This window comes from Xiphophorus couchianus, chromosome 9 (genome assembly GCF_001444195.1).
Source record: "Xiphophorus couchianus chromosome 9, X_couchianus-1.0, whole genome shotgun sequence".
Lineage (NCBI taxonomy): Eukaryota > Metazoa > Chordata > Actinopteri > Cyprinodontiformes > Poeciliidae > Xiphophorus > Xiphophorus couchianus.
The window spans coordinates 12,692,669-12,711,276 of record NC_040236.1 but is presented as its reverse complement, the minus strand read 5'-3'; the positions used below and the strand labels follow the sequence as shown (position 1 = coordinate 12,711,276).

The window sequence follows — 18,608 nt, the reverse complement described above, 5'->3', positions numbered from 1 at the left end:
ATTACTATCTTACATAACGTTTTGGACGTATGCTCTCCTCAGAACCTGAACTTCACTGGTTTCCGTAAAATCGTGAAAAAACATGACAAGATCCTGGACACGACTCGTGGAGTTGAATGGCGTCTGGCTCATGTGGATGTGGCTCCTTTTTACACCTGCAAGAAGATTACTCAGCTCATCACTGAGACAGAGGTGACTGCTCACATCTCCACAAACACGCAAATACAAAATAAAGATTATACGCTGATGATATTCTTCTGTGGCTAGACTCTGGTCATCACAGAGCTGGAGGAAGGAGATCGTCAGAGAGCTATGAAGAGGTTGAGAGTTCCTCCTCTGGGGGCAGCTCAGGTCAGTATCAACTGATTATTATGTTTACTGCACCTTTGTTTCTGAAATTTCTGCTGTATTTATTTTAAGTTACACAGGCAAATATGTTGATGTAATCCTACAATGCCAACACAATGTAAAAAGGTTTTTATGAGCTAAAGTGAAAGGGTAAGAGAGGAAACCATCCATTCTAGTCTGTTATATGCAATTCATGCTATTCATCAGACAAGATATTGTTTGGATATTACATGTGTTTGTGGGCCTTTTAATCCCATTGTTTTAGTCATTGATTTCTGTTATTTCGAACAGAAATTGTTTGAGATCCACACACATAAAAAGTATGCATGTAATAAATTGAACATATGAAGCGAATAAAATCAGCCAAATTATTTGTTTTTTTCCCTTTAAAACGTGGAATATGGCTGAGTAGCACCTGTGAGTTAGTTTTTTAAGCTAAGTGCATTATAAAGCTGTCTTTATTAAATACAGTAGTTCTGTGTTTTCTCTGCCCGGCTCAGCCTGCTTTGGCCTGGACGACCTTCAGAGTGGGTCTCTTCTGTGGTTTCTTCATCATTCTGGTTGTCGCCTTTATTCTCACTGGTGAGTCATATTTTAAATAACATATATATATATTTTATTATACCGTTCTCTTATATTTCATTGTTATGTGTTTTATATTTTTAATTAATCTGAAGGCTAGACCATCCAATTTCACAGCTGCTCACCTCTAGTCTTCCACACCGAACCGGCCTACATCAACCGGGTCGGCCAGGACACATCCTAAGAGAAAATGTGTCACGTTGCATTTATAAAACATTGAGTCATAAATAACTATTTAAAAGTTTATCAACACAAAGATCTTTTATTAGTAGGGTGTTCTTTTAAAGGACCATTGTATATTTACTTTATGGGATTCAGAAGAGATACCGATATTTGTGGTACCTGTGATTTTGTGAAAATAATGATTTATTAAAAAATGTTTAGTCAAATTAAAAGTTGTTTTTTTTCTGTAAAAATCCCAAAACAAACATTTATTTTAAAGCTTGTTACATATCTTTACCACAGAAGCCAGTTTGGGAGATTATTTTCAAGCACACTGTTTAATTTTTCATCCCTGCTCTGGTTTCTTTTAGGTGCTGTTGTCACTCGCTACGAGAACATTTGGCCTCTGGTGCGCATCTATCGTGGCGGCTTCCTGTTGATCCAGTTCCTCTTCCTGCTGGGGATTAACACCTACGGCTGGAGACAGAATGGAGTCAACCATGTCCTCATCTTTGAGATTGACCCTCGAGATAACTTGTCACACCAGCACCTGTTTGAGGTTAGCCCAGGCAGAAGCACAAACAACTGAACCCAGCCAGGCGTCTCTTCAAAATTAAATTTACTTTCATATTAGTAAAAGCAATGTTTTTATTATTCTCTTGGATTTATTGATGTTGTTTAGTCCTGTTCAAGAGCATAAATGTTTTAAAATAAGTTAACCCTGCAGAAATATAAAACCCACACTTCTCAGTTTGTGTTTCATTATTTAGGTCACTCTACAGTATTGATTGTATTGAAATGTTATTGGCGCTTTCGTTTAATGTGGCTCTGTTTATGTTTCTGCTGCAGATTGCTGGTTTCCTGGGTGTGTTATGGTGTCTCAGCATCCTCTCGTGTCTATACTCAGAGTACACCTACCTCCCCATGCAGGTCAACCCTCTCATTCTTTACGGCTTCATGGTGCTCTTCCTCATCAACCCATTTAAAACCTGCTACTACAAATCCCGCTTCTGGCTCATCAAACTGCTGGTTGGTCACCTTCTTAACTAGAGTCCTTTTTTTTAATTTTCTTTTTTTAAAGATATTTTTATAGTATTTTATATAGTGTAGGTTGATCACGATAACGAATTTTGCTGGATGATAAATTGTTCCAGAAGTCATTGCGATAAACGATAATATTGTTGTTTTGAGACCATTTTTAAGTAACATATCAAGATCCAAGTCGTTTTTAAATATCCAAAATAAAGGAATAAAACAACAAATAAAATTAATTTTGAAGTCTTGGTAAACAAAATTAACCTTTAAAAAAAGGGCTAGCTGAGACCAAAACACCAAACTGAAGACTTTTATCATCCAGTTTTTGGTTAAAAAAACACAAAGAGGGAGAGAAAAAGCACAATGAATCATGCCAATGGAAATTATTGAGTTTGTTTTAATTTATCATGCAATTTATTGATTATTATGACAGGGCTATACATGAGTTAATAAAAAGAATAAAACTGATCTATTGTATTGTTTTATATCAGTGAGCTGTTTTGACATTCTTGTGAGTGACACATAAGTCTCACTCCTAACCCCATCCAGCCTGTGCAGCGCATCTGATGCTCTGAAATAAGATTGAAGATGTCTGAATAAATCTCAGTGCATAAAGCCCAAGGTCAGAAACCGCGAGAGCAGAGACTAAGCTGTGCTTCAAAAGAAACCGCCGTGCCACTGGGATCAATATAGCCACACAGGCTCCGGAGCAGCGCCATGGCATCCAGAGAAGTAATCTGACACTCTATTATGTAACACGGAAGCAGTTCATCATCTTTGTACAGAAACACACGTGACTTCACTTGGCATGCTCACCTTTAGGGGATTTCCAATTGGAGGAACAGTTTTTAAAGCAGCAGGTTGTTTAATATCACAGTCTGAGTTTGTATAACAACAAACGTAAGAACATAAAATCCATTAAAAATTATTACAGTTACATTCTTTGGTAGTAGCTTATGCAAATTTCCATATGTTCTGAAGTTTTATTGCTAAAATAAACAAAATCATGTGTTATGGTTGTATCGTTGAAAATCAGAGTTTTTGATATTCATGATCGGAGCCTCTCTGTCGCACTTATTGACTGAACAAGATGTCGGTCAACAATTTGCTGAGGGAGAAGATTTTTGTTTCGTTCCTGAGGGCGTAATTTACATGAATAATGCTGTTTTGATGATGCCAAAGAGGTAGATGTTGAGACGGAAAACATTCCTGGACGTTTAGTCAACACGGGCCAACACAGGAAGATGATGAAACTTTTGGTTGAATTTTGGGACAAGTTGATGTTTTGGAAAAACGTCCTTGCCCCTGATTTCATTGGCAAACTGTAATGTCTTACAGTGTTTTATGTTGCTATGTATTTTTTTTAGACCTTTAGGCACCTGGTAGTTTTAGTAAAGGATGAACCAAACTTGTGGAAGTCTACAATTCTTGTCTTGATATCTATTTGTTTTCCCATAATGTCACACAACTCAAGGCTTTGCCTTTAAAAGCATCCACAGGTATGGCTTTGTTTAAGCTTCTAAACCCATTGTGTCATCATCTGAGCTTTCTCAAGTCATTTAAAGGACTAGTAATCTCAGTGCGTTTAATCTTTTGAATTTGAAGAAAAATCTGATTTGTTTGAGCCTTGCGTGAGTTTCTTTTTTTATAGAGCGGTGTATTTTCCTGCTGTTATGTTCTGAAACTGAAGCATGTACCAAAAGGGTGTGAGGGACGTGTGTGTCTTTATTTTATCTTCTCAATGAATGCAGGTACAATCCAGATATCTGTCTCCAGCTGCATGTTTATTAAACTGCTTTCTTTGTCTGAGCTGTGCTACATCGCTGCAGAACAGAGGATGGGGTGTGTGCAGGCGTGTGTGTGGGTGTGTTTTGGGGCGACTGGAGTGAGAATGGGGCCAAAGGTTGAGGAATAATAGAACGGGCCTCGTCTCAGGGGAGATGGAGGCTGTGACTGTGCAATCATTACAGGCATAGATCTATCAGCATGCTGATGCCCTGAGCTCCTCTGTCCCTCGTCCTCCTTCTCGCCTATACACACCCCCCTCCTCATATCTTGTCTTTGCTTCGCAGCGCCCCACAGTTCCCAGTATTCTTGCTCAGCCCTCCCCCAGTGATGAGGCTGTAATCAGCCTTGATTAATTTGGCACCATTACAATCGTATGAGGGGTTTTTAAAACAAAAAGGACTATTTCTTATTATTTTAATGCAGGATATCTCTTAGAAAATGGGAGATTTATTAGACATTTCAGTCTGCAGTTTGCTGGGCTGTATGTTGCCATAAGAGCTCCTATATTCTTTAATAGAAACCACTCATAAAATGTATTAGAACAAACTGCTGCAGTTGTAACATGCAGTAGTGTTTATTCAGCAAATGAAAACCTGACCATACAAGCACAGCAGGATTAGCCTTAAGACATCAACGCAGAGTGGAAATAAGTTCAAAATCCTCCTGATCAATACACACTTTGATTGGCACGATCAATTTTTTCTGAGGGTATGTGTGGTTTTTCTCTGACACTGTAAATGGGGAGCAGCATACAGTCACCGGCTGAATGTCAGAGGAGGCCTGCGGGGTTAATGGAAAAAGTCGAGCAGGGTTGTATCATTTTACAAATGTGGTCAATAGCTGCAGCTCCTGCCAAAGCCGTATCCCAAATAACATTCCCATAGACGCATTTCCTGGCTGCCCGTGCATTTCTCCACTGATTAGCAACACAAATAAAACATGAACACCAACGCAAACCGTGACTCACCTCAGCATCCTGTGCAGGGCCGATAAGGCAGTCTGGAGGATTTATTCTTTTGTGTCTCCAATTATTCAGAGCTTTTTCCCCATCTTAAGGTTTCTCCAGAAATACTTCTCACTAATTATTGAATTATTTTTGTCCTCCTGTTGGAGCAGCTTCAACTGAGTCTGATATCCGAGCTACAGCTCGCTTTAGTAAGGTCATCCAAGTTTTTTTTCTGAAATGTACCGACCATTTTCCATTTCAGGAGTTCTGTGCATGCCCTCTCCTCACCTGCTGTCTTTCCTCTCTGGTTTGTCTCCAGTTTCGTGTTTTCACTGCACCGTTTCATCGGGTGGAATTTGCAGACTTCTGGCTGGCAGATCAGCTCAACTCTCTGGTGGTTGTACTCATGGACTTCGAGTATCTCATCTGCTTCTACATCTTTGAGTTGCAGTGGAGCAGCAGCAAGGGGCTGATTCCTCCAGGTGAGGTGTTGATTCAGATCGGCCAACAGCTAAAAGGTTGCTCCGTTGAATTTTGGCTGGAACCTTTCAGTGACTCCCAAAGCTGTGTTAACCTGTGATTCACTAGCAACCTGCCCACTGACTGGTATATTCCTCTCAACGTTTGCTCTTAGATATGTATATTTTTTGTCCTTCACCTTGAATTTGTTCAGATCTTTAATTTTTATGTACTCTTCTCATAAGACCTGCAGTTTAAACTCTGGATGTTCAGGGTTTATTTTTGTCATTTTTGGGAATAAATACTAGTTATGGTTGTACTTTGTGTTTTAAATGCTTGCAGAAATACCCACTTTGGGTAGATTAATATATCAGGGGCTCACATAATTTCTAAAATAAAATATGGTCTTTAAATTTAAGCAACCTGAGCTTAAAAGGAGGAAATGATCTTGCATGAAAAACTGGATTCATGCTTAAAAAGGAACACTTTTTTCTTTTTGTTTAGTGGGTGAGAGAATTGATCCTACAGAGAATAGAAATCTGTATCTAGATGATGCGTAACACTGTGATGCCTGTAGGTGTGAGTGTGAATTGTTGTCTGTCACTTTGTGTGATCCCGTTCATTGATTGGAATCCACTGTTCACCCTGAGATGCTCCTCCTCATCTTGAAGCCTTCTAAGTGATAATTGAACTTTTTCAGTGCCTTGCAAAAGTATTCACACAACTTGAACTTTTAAAGGCGCACTGTTGCAAGACATTGTGTGAATGAGCTGGGTGTAAAGTGTTCAGATTTTTTGACATAAAATATGACAGACACGATGCTAATTGGTGCCCTCTGCTTCCATCCTGCTAGTTAACTCAGAGCTAATGGCTTGTAAATGTTTGGCCGCACAGAGGTCAATGACTGACCCTCATAATGAAGACCGTTTCTGTCCTCAGAGGAAACTGTAACATTGCTGTATTGTATTCTAGATTCCGGTCACCACATCTGCCACAGCTACTGGTACGGCCTGCGCGCCATCATCCAGTGTCTGCCCGCCTGGCTTCGTTTCATCCAATGCTTGAGGCGTTACCGTGACACCAAGAGGGCCTTCCCACACCTGGTCAACGCCGGCAAATACTCCACCACCTTTTTTGTTGTCACCTTCGCAGCTCTCTACATCACACACCAGGGTAAGACTCGGGACAGACGACGCATTAAGGCAGGGAGATGTCCGTTTTATGACTCATCTCTTCCCGTACTCGATTTGATTTGTGCTGAGCAAAGATGATAACACATCGGTTCCCAAACGCACTGCTTGCTGTAAATTCCTGTTTTGAATCATTGCAGACGCATTGAAGAGAGATGTAAGACTTTTTGAAGCTTTAAATCAGCAGTACTGATGTGTTGCTGTGTTAGAGGGGCATGTCAACACACAAGTCTCTGAGTCTTTTGTGGGTGTGTGTGTCTGTGTGTGTGTGTGGGTGTGTGTGTCTGTGTGTGTGTGTGTGTGTGTGTGTGTGTGTGTGTGTGTGTGTGTGTGTGTGTGTGTGTGTGTGTGTGTGTGTGTGTGTGTGTGTGCGTGCTCGGGAAGCAGAGGTGACCTTGAGTGCAATTGCTGGAAGCCGGCGTCGGTTTCCTACTCTGTGCCCAGAGCTTTATAATGCAACAGGAGAGGTTTGTCAAGCCGAGCTGCGGATAAACAAGATTCTGCTCTCACAATGTAGTTTCACTCTCAGGGCAAGAGGTTAGAGAGACCAGAAATGTACTTTGGACAACAAATAAAGAGAAGAAGATAAAATGAGAAACATTGCATTTCAAATTCTTTTCGCAGGAGAATAAAAAACATGAAGAAAAAGTTGTATTAATAGTCCAGTCACTCTCTGGCTGACAACTTTACAATTAGACTGGAGCTTGTTTTCAAAACGGAAAAAATAAATCATAATTATTAGGTCAGTCTCCATCAAAATCTTGGAGATTTGTCCCCTCTGCCACACTCAAAGCAATCATTTCACCCGACACGTATTTAATCTCTGGCATTTTCCCTGCAAACAGATTCATTTTTCTGCAAAATGCCAGCTGTGGAACCTAATCTGCAGCCTTTCAAAATGCTAAATGTTATGTCTCGCTCTGACTTTATTCCTTTGCGGTAAAAACTTGAATCAATACATTTGCTTCTCATGCTGACCGCCGGTCGTATTGAATGAACCCAAGCTGAGAGACTGAGGCAGACAAATCCGTCTTTTATTTTCTTTTTAAACCCACTGCTCGGTAGGAAAGACGTCCATTAAACCATATCCTTCTTCCTCCTCCATTCTGAAGCCTGTGCGCTCTTCCATTAATGGCCTCTCTTCATGTGTTATTCTCTGTGAAGCTGTCTTTCATCCTGCATGTAATGGAGACTGAGGCCAAGCGTTGGTTAAGTAGAGGAGGAGGTTGGAATCTCACATGGATGATGATGGTTAAGGAAATCACCTGTTGTTGAGATATTTTAAGAATCATGTGCAGCAGCAGCTCCTCCAGATTTTAAAGCTTGTTTAAGGGATCAATTCAAGCAGCAGTATCAAAATATTCTGCATCTATACTTAGATTTGGTTAAAAACTCTTCCAGCTGCGCTTCCTCTAAACTGGCGCCAAGTCTTCCTGCATTACTCTGCAGCGCCGGTAGAGCCGCTCAGTGTCATGTTCTCACCACCGGGTCCAGCTGTAAAAGGTGCCTCAGATGCCAGTCATTATCTGGCGGATGTCCCGGTGTCTCGTGTCACCTTTGCTGCTATCCTGATCACAGCCGGCAGGTTTAAGTGTTTCCTCGCTGTCAGACCGCCCCCCTGATTTGTGTGAGTCAGAGCCCACATTTAGATCTGGGAAAGCAGGAAGAGAAAAATGCATCAGGATGCCAATAAATCATGGAGCACTCTGCTGCGGAGCTGAGTTTAATTAATTGACCAGCGACACCTTTTACGGATCTGAAGCTGCAGAATTAGAAAGGTGTGTTAATTCTGTATATACCACTACAAGATCCTCTGTTTGTGTTGTTGGTCTGAAACAGAAACAATTCACATGTTGTCCAGAAGCCTGAGCGTATTTCCTTTAGAGAGTCCCTCACTTCACTGCTATGAATGACTGATTGGACTCCATCATGAAGCTGTAATCTCAGCAGATTACAAAGAAAGAAAGTTATTTCTACTTTAACAGTAGAAATAACTACTGTTATTTAAATAACAGTAGTTATTTCTACTGTTAAAGTTATGATATCGCTATAATTACATTTTATTGTAAATGTTAAATTCAGTGATGCATTCGAGCCCATGACTACAAACACACCCGATTAGGATTTTTTATCAAAATGGAAACAGTACGACAGCCCCAAATTAAAAATGTTCATCTGAATTTGAAAGAAGAAGCCTTTAGCAAACACTTAAATCAGAGAGTTAGCAAGCACACTGCACTCCTCTTATGAGTTGTTTCAGCATCCTTCATGCTCCTGCTACATGCTAATCCTCCTCCTGTGCTCTGCTAGGCTTGCCACGCAAATTACCCAACAGGAAAAGTGCTTGCTTACAAAAGCCATGTAGGAATATGCTGTGTCTGTAAAAGTGTATTGCTTCTGTGCAAAGCAATACACAAACCTGCCTCATGCAGCATAACTCTATCATTCCAGATTTATTGGGATTTACCAAACATCTTTAAATGAAGGCAGGAGGAACTGCTTTGTTTTTAATTGCAAGAACGGAGAATGTGATGTGACTTCTTTCTGTGCTTTAAAGCAGTTCATATGGGATGTCAGTGGATGGAACGTACTCTTTTGATTTACTTTAGTTTCAATGGGAAAACATCCATTTATATACAAATTTCTGAGACAGTAACTGCCTTTAAATGTATCTTCACAGGTTCAAATGTTTGGTTTATAACGGCTTTTTATGAAAACGCTGACATTGCCTGGTTATATACTTAGCTCACTATAAGCTGCTTCACAGCTATGCAACACATTTAGTAGCTTTCTGTAACAAGAATGATGGACGGAGGTCCTAAAGTTTTTGCTTTTTAACTTCTGGGATTTCTTGGCGACTGAAACGTCTTCTTGTTAGCATTTAAGACAAGCTCTAGCCTTCTTACAACCAGCTGCACTGAACATACAAAGCAACATGTCATCCAGTTTATTGGACACTTTATTCTGCATCTTATTAGGAACAGTATGATGAGAAATGTTTGTGGTTTAGTTGCTCAAAAAAACCTCCTAAGGTTGCTGCGGGCTAATTGTAGCATCGACCAACATCTTTGGTTCTCCGTGTCTTGATAAAAATCCATTATTTAAAAGCTTTTGTTTACTTCTTCACTGGGGATGCCAGTAATTATTGAGGGCATCATAGACTACATCTCTCTGTCTGGGAAATCCACAGCATATTCCCAAAGAATAATGCCAGGCCTGCTACTCTCTGTGAGAGACTGACTGTGAAGAGTACAGCGTAGCTTGGTTTGCTGGACTCTATTGGAGTAGAAAAAACTCAAAACTGTCAGCTTTTGTAACCTAATTTCATCTGCTGACCCCTCGTTTACTATCCAGAGGAATTGCTGCACTCACGCCTTTACTGATAAAGATAAAAGACTCAGAGTTTAGTCTCTGACTGCCTCCCTGAACTCCAATTCGCCAAAAGCAATCATTGCATGTCTGGGTTCAGATTCAGGCTGAAGGTCGGATGGAAGTGTCTCTCTTGTGCAGGCGGACTGCATCAGAAATGTTGTGATAGGTGGATATAAAGGTATGGTTAGATGAAACAGATTGAAGCACATTAACTGAACCAGAAAGACAAATTCAGGAAAAATTAAATGCCTTTTTCTGAAGCAAAAACCTCACTCAGCCTCCAAATTTAATCACAATAAATATATTAAAATGAGATTAATTTGGTTACCTTATGTTTTTGCCAGAGCATGATTCTGTATTATTAGCCATAATTTCACGCCTGACAGCTCAAAAAGACAAAAGGTTGAAGCGGATTTGCAGGAAGGGTCTTTAAGCCAGGAGCTGAAATTTCCATTATCCACTAGTTCCCAAGACGGCCCTCCATTCCTGATAGCTTGACTTGAAATAACAGGATTAGGACAGGTGTATTATCAGTGTCTGCATGCCGACTCTCAGTAGAGTATTTACAAAACGAGAAGCTCTTCAAACTGCAGTGTGACTGTTCTAACCTGACCACCTTAAACCCAAACTGCTTTAAAAACAAGCTATTATACCTTGTTGAAGAACCGTGTTCCCATGGGAACAGATGAGATATCGTTGTAACAGCAGTGACTGACTCTTCTTGTTTTGAATTTATTTCAGTGGGATGTTAGATAAAATGAGCTCCAGCTAAATCGCTGTAATGGCCCAGGCTCCTGTGAACAACAATCTCTGCTCTGTGTTTGATTGTGTGTGGACTGAATGTGCGTGACAGGAACCAGTGACCAGCGTTTGCCCTAACTGAGCATCCAATCAATGTCCATCTCACCATTTTAACCTCCTAATGACTGAGGATCCTGGTGAAAAACGGCATCGGCCTCCACAAACACCAAGGGGTTAAATACCTCTAACACACTGAGGAAATCACCAGTAGATATTCTCCACTGAGGGGTCTATTGTGGAGGACTAGGTTTAATCTACATCTGGGAGACGTGTGTGTGGCCGTAGGGACTACTTCCATCTCATTGCTCAGCAGACAGCACACTGAAGGCAGCAGTTAACGGAGCGGTGCTGCAGTAATTCTCCGTTAGGAACGTCGCCGCTCTAATCCCCGGCGTCTCGTTGGCTGGTAGCAGGAAGAAACGGTGACGATGACAAATTGGAGGGAGCCTGGTCTCCGTCTGGAAGCTGGTGTGAGTCACAGTGAAAGGCCACAGGGCGCTGATTTATATATCAGCACCTGCTGAGCAACAAGCAGATCACATGCACAGTTCGTCCGTGTAGTGCACGGCGGTGCTGCTGAGGACAGCTAATTACAAACACTCCCATTATACGCAGCAGACATCTGTAAACTGATTTAACAATTTCTATGCAAACTGAAGGCACCACAGTGATCTAATCGTTACCATTACGACCCAAATATAAAATGTTGCACATGATGAGTTATTTCCATTCTGATGATTAATATTTTTTGAAGAGCAGTTTTGTTTGCAGTGACTTCATAATCAGTTTTATTTACTGTTTTTGTTGTGAGTGTTTTTTATTTATTGTTTTTAGTTGCTGTGTTTTATTGGACGTCTAAAATGCCTTCCAGTTCCAGTGAGGACTGTTCTGTACAAATTTAATGTTTATTACTTAAGAGGACAAACTTATTATCCCATTATCAAGATATTACTTGAAGACGGCCTCAAAACAACATTATTACTGTTTGTTGCAATAATTTCTGGGACAAGTTATGGCCCAGTAACGTTTGTCATAGTGACGGGCAATACTCTAGAGCTGTGATCTCAGCAACTGATTTTAGGATGCTTAGCAGAGTTAGCTCTGTAACAGCATGAATAACAAACAAAATCACCTACTGATGGAGATGGATGGTATTTATCCTTTAGATTTTTACACAGGTTAGTTTATATCAGTTCTTGTTGATCAAACTAACTGAATAAGAGGTTAAATGAACCTGGGAATGGGAAAAAAATATAAAAGAGAATATCAAATCTCTGATAATTTACTCATTTTGAGTATGATATCATAATCAGATTCGTTATCAGAACATGACCATAACCATCCTAATAGAATAGAATAGGATATTCCTATTAAGGTTCATGGCCATATGTGAATACATGAATACAAATAAAACTCTTGTATGAAAGTTTTAGGATGTGGTATTTTGACAGGTTCTGAAGTGACATACTGATTATTTATTCTTAAAAATATTTGTTAGACAAACTTTCAAATATTTCAAGATTACTTTTTTCACAACATACCAGAATTAGGAGATGTACAATTAATCGCAGTGAAATATAATATTGCTCTTTATAAAGTGCTTTATATTTGGTGAAACGCCACAAATTAATTATATACCTTGTCAAATTTGCCTGGAGCCTCAGTAAGAACGCTTTGTTAGAGCAGTGGTAATATGTGGAAGATCCCCAGTAGTAATGGGAAATGCAGGAATACAGTTAATTTGAATTTTTATTTTGAGTATATGCTTCCCTACGCAGGCGTGTGTTTTTGGTGATGGATATTTGTTGGTGATTTAAAGCAGACAAATGAACTGAATCTTTACGCAAATGATAAAAATAAATCCCACCGTGGAAAAAAATGAAAGGGGCAAAAGCATGTGCTTCAGGTCATCTATCATAACCACCACTGCTGCTGAACTCATGACTGTAGAGCTCCCCCTTGTGGACATTACATTGAAGCATTTTTCCATGCCAAGTTATGCCTTAAATCATTTGACATTTTTGTGTGGTTATTTCAGAACAAGGACACACGGACGCAGACATGTTTCTGTACCTTTTGATCGTGTTCTCCACCATCAGCTCCCTCTACACTCTGACCTGGGATCTGATTATGGACTGGGGTCTGTTTGATCGTGGAGCTGGAGAAAACACTTTCTTGAGAGAAGAAATCGTTTACCCGCACAAGGTAAAGTCACTGTGACGTCGAGTCCTTGTAAAACACAGAAACACCCAGAACATCTGAACCTATCAATCAGTAAGTTTAACTGTGTAATTATTGGGTTTGTGATCTCTGCATCCACTTTCGCTAAAGAGACGGCACTCTTCTGCAAAAGAAAAATCAAGTCTATATATATTTTACTTAGTACTAACCCCACACTTCCACACAGTACGTCAGAGTCAACACAGCAACCACAGAAAAGAGACATTTAACCAAACAAAATGAGTAAAATATATGTATCTTCATTGGGATCTGAGAAGGATGTGGCTTTAATTTATTAATTCAAAAAGCTTTACTGCTTACCAACATGAATATGATGAATCTTTGATGAAGACAACACCTTAATTGTTTAATTTATCCCTGTATTTATGACCTCAGTTTTTAAATTCTTACTATTTAGATGTTTCTGTAAAGCACTTGGAATTGTCTTGTACACAAACTGTGCAACAGAGATAAATTTGACTGCCTAGCCCATGAGGAGCACCCACTGAGCCTGCTCTCTGTCTGTCCAGGCCTACTACTACTTTGCCATTGTGGAGGACGTGCTTCTGCGTTTTGCCTGGACCGTCCAGATCTCTCTTTCTACAATGACCGACCCTCACTCTGTGGGCAACATCGTGGCCACCATCCTAGCTCCTCTGGAAGTCTTCAGGTACATTTTCTCCTCGTGTTGCTAAATTTTCCTTGTGCTCCAAACAGACTCGGCCCTCAGACTTACTCATCCTCCCCTCCTTTCCTTCCTAAAAGGCGCTTCGTGTGGAACTTCTTCCGTCTTGAGAACGAGCACCTGAATAACTGCGGCGAGTTTCGAGCGGTGCGAGACATCTCGGTGGCGCCGCTCAACGCTGATGACCAGACGGTGCTGGAGCAGATGATGGACCAGGAAGACGGCATCAGGAACCGTTCAGGCAAGACCTGGAAGAGGAACCAGAGCTTGTCTCTCCGACGCCCCCAGCTGTCCTCCTCACAGTAAGTAATCACTGACCCATTCAAAAAATTTGAATATTATTGAAAAGTCAATTTATGTCCGTAGCTCCAATACCATTTTACAGATCAATTAGTCAAAAATTTATGTTTTAACATTTTAAAATTATATTACATCAGACCAGTAAAAGGCTATTTTTAAAAAGAGAAATATAGGTTTAATAGAAATATCTTTAACACCTGTGTAAAGGTTATTTTAAAAAGGGACTTTTAATGTGGGAATGTTTTCATTTTAATTAGGAACAAAAGAGAGAATTTTTTAAAATATTTTGTAAGAAGCATCACTAGTTTTGTAACTCACCATTCAAAGAGTAGAATGAGTTCATAATGACATAACATCACAAAGCTGTTTTACTTCTACTCCATCCTTAGTGGTTTGAATAACATTTTACAGAAAATAGTAGGATATTTTGAGAAACTATGAGCTTTGTGACGTATTTTGAAATAAGACAATAAAAGATTGTGGTCTCTTTGATCATGCTATTTAGTGTTAACAAAGCAGGACAATGACATGGTGACAAACCCTAAACAATAACACAAGTCGCATATATTTGGAAGTGTGAACAACCACGGCAAAAAAAATAAATCCGATTTGACAAAAAAATCGGAATTGGGTCACTTGAGGCTGCAGTGTGAATGTAGCCTAAGTGGTTTATACGTGTTGAGGAAGAAATAATGTATATGAAGTAACCTGAAATAAACCATTATGTAAATATTAGTTCAATAAAAGCAAAAAGATTAACATGAAAGATGTAAATAATAAATAAATGTATCTGATTTTCCGTTTTTCTTTAGCTCAAAGAAGGACACAAAGGTGCTGATTGAAGATACGGATGACGAGGCCTTCAGCTGAGTCCGCTCCATCATCTAAAACACACACACACACACACCATGCTATATTTATAAGGACCGCCGTTCTTTTCCTCCTTCATAGTGTAACATGTTGGTTTAAACATCAGTGTAATCGCTAAAATGCATAAGCTCCTCATTTTAACAGAGATTACCTCATCTTCATAATCTCTCAGTGTCTAGAGTTGGTCCTTAGAAGTATAGGAAACACAAAGTACAATCCAGAGACACACAAACACGAAGAGAAACCTGCTGAAGCACAAGCAACATGTCATCTCGGTGCTGTTGAGGAGAGAGCCGACGCTACATTCACACTGATGTCAAAGAAACCTTCTTAACTTAACTTACAGAAGCAGATCACACTGCCTGGGATGATTCAAAGCTTTTATCGAGAATGACTTCTTTACTGTCTGTTTGGGGCTTTTTTTTTACGTTGAGATGTTTTGGGTTTTGTTGAGTTTCTCTTCAGGACTCACTGCAGACGACTGTTCACACGCCTTTCTAACACCTCCAGGATCAACAGGGAGAAGATGAAGCCAATAAAAGACTAAAACCAGGAATCTAAGGAAGGACTGAAAACACGTGACACCATATCTAACAAATCAACTGGTTTCAACTTGTTGATTTCTTTTATACTCCTTTTGTTATGTTTTCTTTTCTTTAGCTGTAGTGAACGATCGCAACCTTTGAAGCGCTTGCAGGAAAAGTGCGTTTACAACATGAAACATGAAAAAGGTTCCTTAAAAAATATGAAAGATGTTTCAATTCAAACACTTATCTTTGACGTTTCTTTGTTATATACGTGTATTACTACTATAGATGTTTATACTAATAGACTGTTGATGTGTTTTATAGCGTTAAATGTGCCACGTCTTTATTAGAAACACAGAGCCCTGAGGTACTCCCCGACTTAATTAGAGGATTTTAAATCTCTGATGTTATCTTAAAGTGCTCTTTTACACTGACTTCAGCTAAGGTGCATGCGTTGCAATTAACACTGGTTACCAAAGTTTTCTTCCTTATGAATGTGATTCAAATGAGGATAAATCTGTTCATCACGTCTGCCTGATCGCGTCAAACGATACCAGAGCCGGAGTTTTGTTTATCTGCTGCAATCTGCTTCATTTTGTAGTCAGCCTGCGGCTTGTTGGAAACATGAGTGGACATCTCAGTAAATTAGAATATCACAAGAAAGTTCATTTAGTTCAGTAATTCACAAAATTGAGGTCTTCAGGAAGTTGATCTACGAGCGCCTCTAGCTTGTTTGTATTGTCTTTGGTATCTCGTTTTCCTCTAGGTAATAAATAGCTTCTCTATTAGGTTCAGTTTTGCTGGCCAGTCATGGTTAGTCATTGATATTATGGTCATTAATGTAGGTATTGATACCTTAGATACCTTTGGCAATGCGAAAAATGAAATCATCATCTCGAGAAAGATTGAAACATGATTTGATCTAAAATGTTCTGGTAATTGGTTGAATTCTGTGCGGCTCCACCTGGTTTCATTTGAACTTTGAACTTTGAACAGCAGGCCTTTATTTTTCTCTTTATTCAGGTTAAGGTGATTTTGATGTCTCTTGTTCAGGAGTGTTCAGAGTTTGCCAGAGTCCTTCTGTGTGTGGCATTAATTACACAGTCATACTTTTTCTTTCCACTCAACTTTCCATCAATGTACTTGTGTATGGCTGTTCATCCCCACACCATTAACTTTACATCTGCCATGAAACAGTTGGTTAGCTGCATAAATAAATGAGTTTCACTGATGTTCTAATTTGCAGAAACGGGAATTAAAGGTGACGCTAATCAGCTAAAAACGGAAACAAAATAATTTTCATGCGCTGTGGTTACTGTCCAGAGATGAATACGTTGTATAGTTTTAGGACTGAAGTTTTTGTAACAGTTTAAATTAAAGCTTCTTGCTGAATTGGTTTCTGCTTACAAACAGAAACATTTCTAGAAATGTTTGTGCGTGCTTTGATTTCTGTGATCAGGGTTCTGATGGAAACTAGGATTTCTCTCTGTTGCCAGATTACCCCTTATGTTGACTTTTGAATAAATTCAGAGGCTTTTTTAATTATTATTATTTCTGTGAATGAACTATTTGCTGATTGTCAGACTTCTATCATTCTACGCTCCATTTATGTTTTTGATCTTCAGTGTGGCCTCGCCTGTTTGACTTCAGGTGTTGTGGTTTCTTCAGATAAATGTGCTGATGTCTGCTCTTATTTCTCTGCTGGCTTTGCTCAAATATGTTACCAGAATTTTTAAGTGAGTTCCTTCTTCTAGCAACGAGCCCTGGTTGTCCTAGAAAACTTGACGCGTCTTGTTTCCTAGTCGCTTATACTCCCATCCGATCTTAATGTGAACTGGAAAGTTTAAAGGGTGGAAAACCTCTCTGTCCACATTGATACTCTGCACAGACACTGCAACAGACATTCACACACACGCTGACAGCTCACATCGTCTCTCTTGTCAGACAGTTTTGTATAAAGGTTATGTCGTCTTGCCTGCATGCTACTCTTGTTTTTACTTTGTACAGAGCTCTTAATTTATTCAACATAGTGTTTATATTAGTAATATTTGCACACACCGACAATGATGAATTTTTATTTGTAGCCATTTGTGCTCCTGGACAAGCAGTATTTTTTAGGCAAAGAGGAGTTTTTTGTTGATTGTATGCAATCCTGCACTTATTTTGATTTTTCCTCTGCCTGTGTAAAGCTGTTGAAACGTGTTTGTAAGAAGAACTGATGTTTCGTTGTATCTTGTTGGTGGTTTCTTTAAATCTAAAAGCCTCACGGCGGGAGTACGGGGGCAGATTCCTGAGGCTGTTATGCTGTTTGTACATTTGTGAAAGTGCATGAAAACGTTTGTGACATCTGTTGTTGGTGACTGTCCTGCAGACAGAAGCACTTTGACACATTTCAGTTCAGCCCAGGGACAGACTGTGGTCCAAGCAGAAGTCGGTAAACTGATCCCAGATCAGTTTAGATGACCTGTGTCTGTTCATAGAAGCTGAAAACAGGGTTATTTTGTACAGTTTCGTGTTTGATGAAATGATGGTGAAAAACCCTGACATCCCGTTTTCTGATTTTGTTTCTTTTCTTACCCACTGCTTGCTGAAACCTTCATGGTGTAAAAGTGCTTAAATGTGTGCACCCTTCACTCCCCGATTGATGTCGTTTGTACCCTTTCTCTGAACTATTTGAACGTGCTAGTACCCGTAGTTTGGTAGATGGATGTTCTGCTTTGATAACTTTAAGAAAAACAAGAAACTAAATGTGATTTTAAGAGGAAATGTCTCAACATTTCTCCCCGAGTCGCTTTTACAGAGTAGTTTGTACATGTTGAGTGTTTACCAATGTTCTATGATGGTTTTTCTCATGGTCTTTGTATTTCTGTAAACACTTTGGTGATCCTGTCATATCTGGGTTTTATAAACCATGATTATTTTTAAAACTCACTCTGCCTCTTGACCCTTCTTTCACCTTGTTTTTATTCTCCATCAGATGAGAAACTCTGCCTAGGGACATTTTCAGTTTCAGTGGTGCGTCGCTTCAGCTCTGACCGACCTTTTGCCTGATTCATAGGTACTTTAGAGTGTGTTGGTTTCCTCTTTGTGATCGCCTGTGTTTGTTTTTAAGGTCTGTGTGGTATGTTTCAGTCCAGTTCAAAGCCAATTCTTCAGCATTCCTCCTCTTTAGGCTGACTGGTTGGCAGGATTTACAGATTGGTGACGTTTTTTTCCTTCATTCCTTGTATTTATAGAAGTTACTCACCCCTTATCGCCTGAAAACAGCTTTTTGGTGGAGACAAGACCAAGCTCAATTAATGTTAGAGATGTCCCAAACGGGA

The 18,608-nt window shown here is 39.6% G+C and overlaps 1 protein-coding gene across 1 annotated transcript in view; it reads left to right on the top strand.

Annotated features, from left to right (window-relative positions):
- Positions 1-18,216, top strand: part of xpr1a (xenotropic and polytropic retrovirus receptor 1a) — a 71,306-nt gene extending 53,090 nt beyond the window's left edge. The window contains exons 6-16 of the mRNA XM_028027558.1: positions 43-192; positions 268-351; positions 849-930; positions 1,464-1,651; positions 1,942-2,121; positions 5,181-5,343; positions 6,293-6,493; positions 12,722-12,888; positions 13,434-13,573; positions 13,669-13,890; positions 14,701-18,216. Coding sequence (XP_027883359.1) covers positions 43-192; positions 268-351; positions 849-930; positions 1,464-1,651; positions 1,942-2,121; positions 5,181-5,343; positions 6,293-6,493; positions 12,722-12,888; positions 13,434-13,573; positions 13,669-13,890; positions 14,701-14,758 — 1,635 coding nt within the window. The 3' untranslated portion in view covers positions 14,759-18,216. The remainder of the gene's footprint in view (positions 1-42; positions 193-267; positions 352-848; positions 931-1,463; positions 1,652-1,941; positions 2,122-5,180; positions 5,344-6,292; positions 6,494-12,721; positions 12,889-13,433; positions 13,574-13,668; positions 13,891-14,700) is intronic.
- The last annotated feature ends 392 nt before the right edge of the window (positions 18,217-18,608 follow it).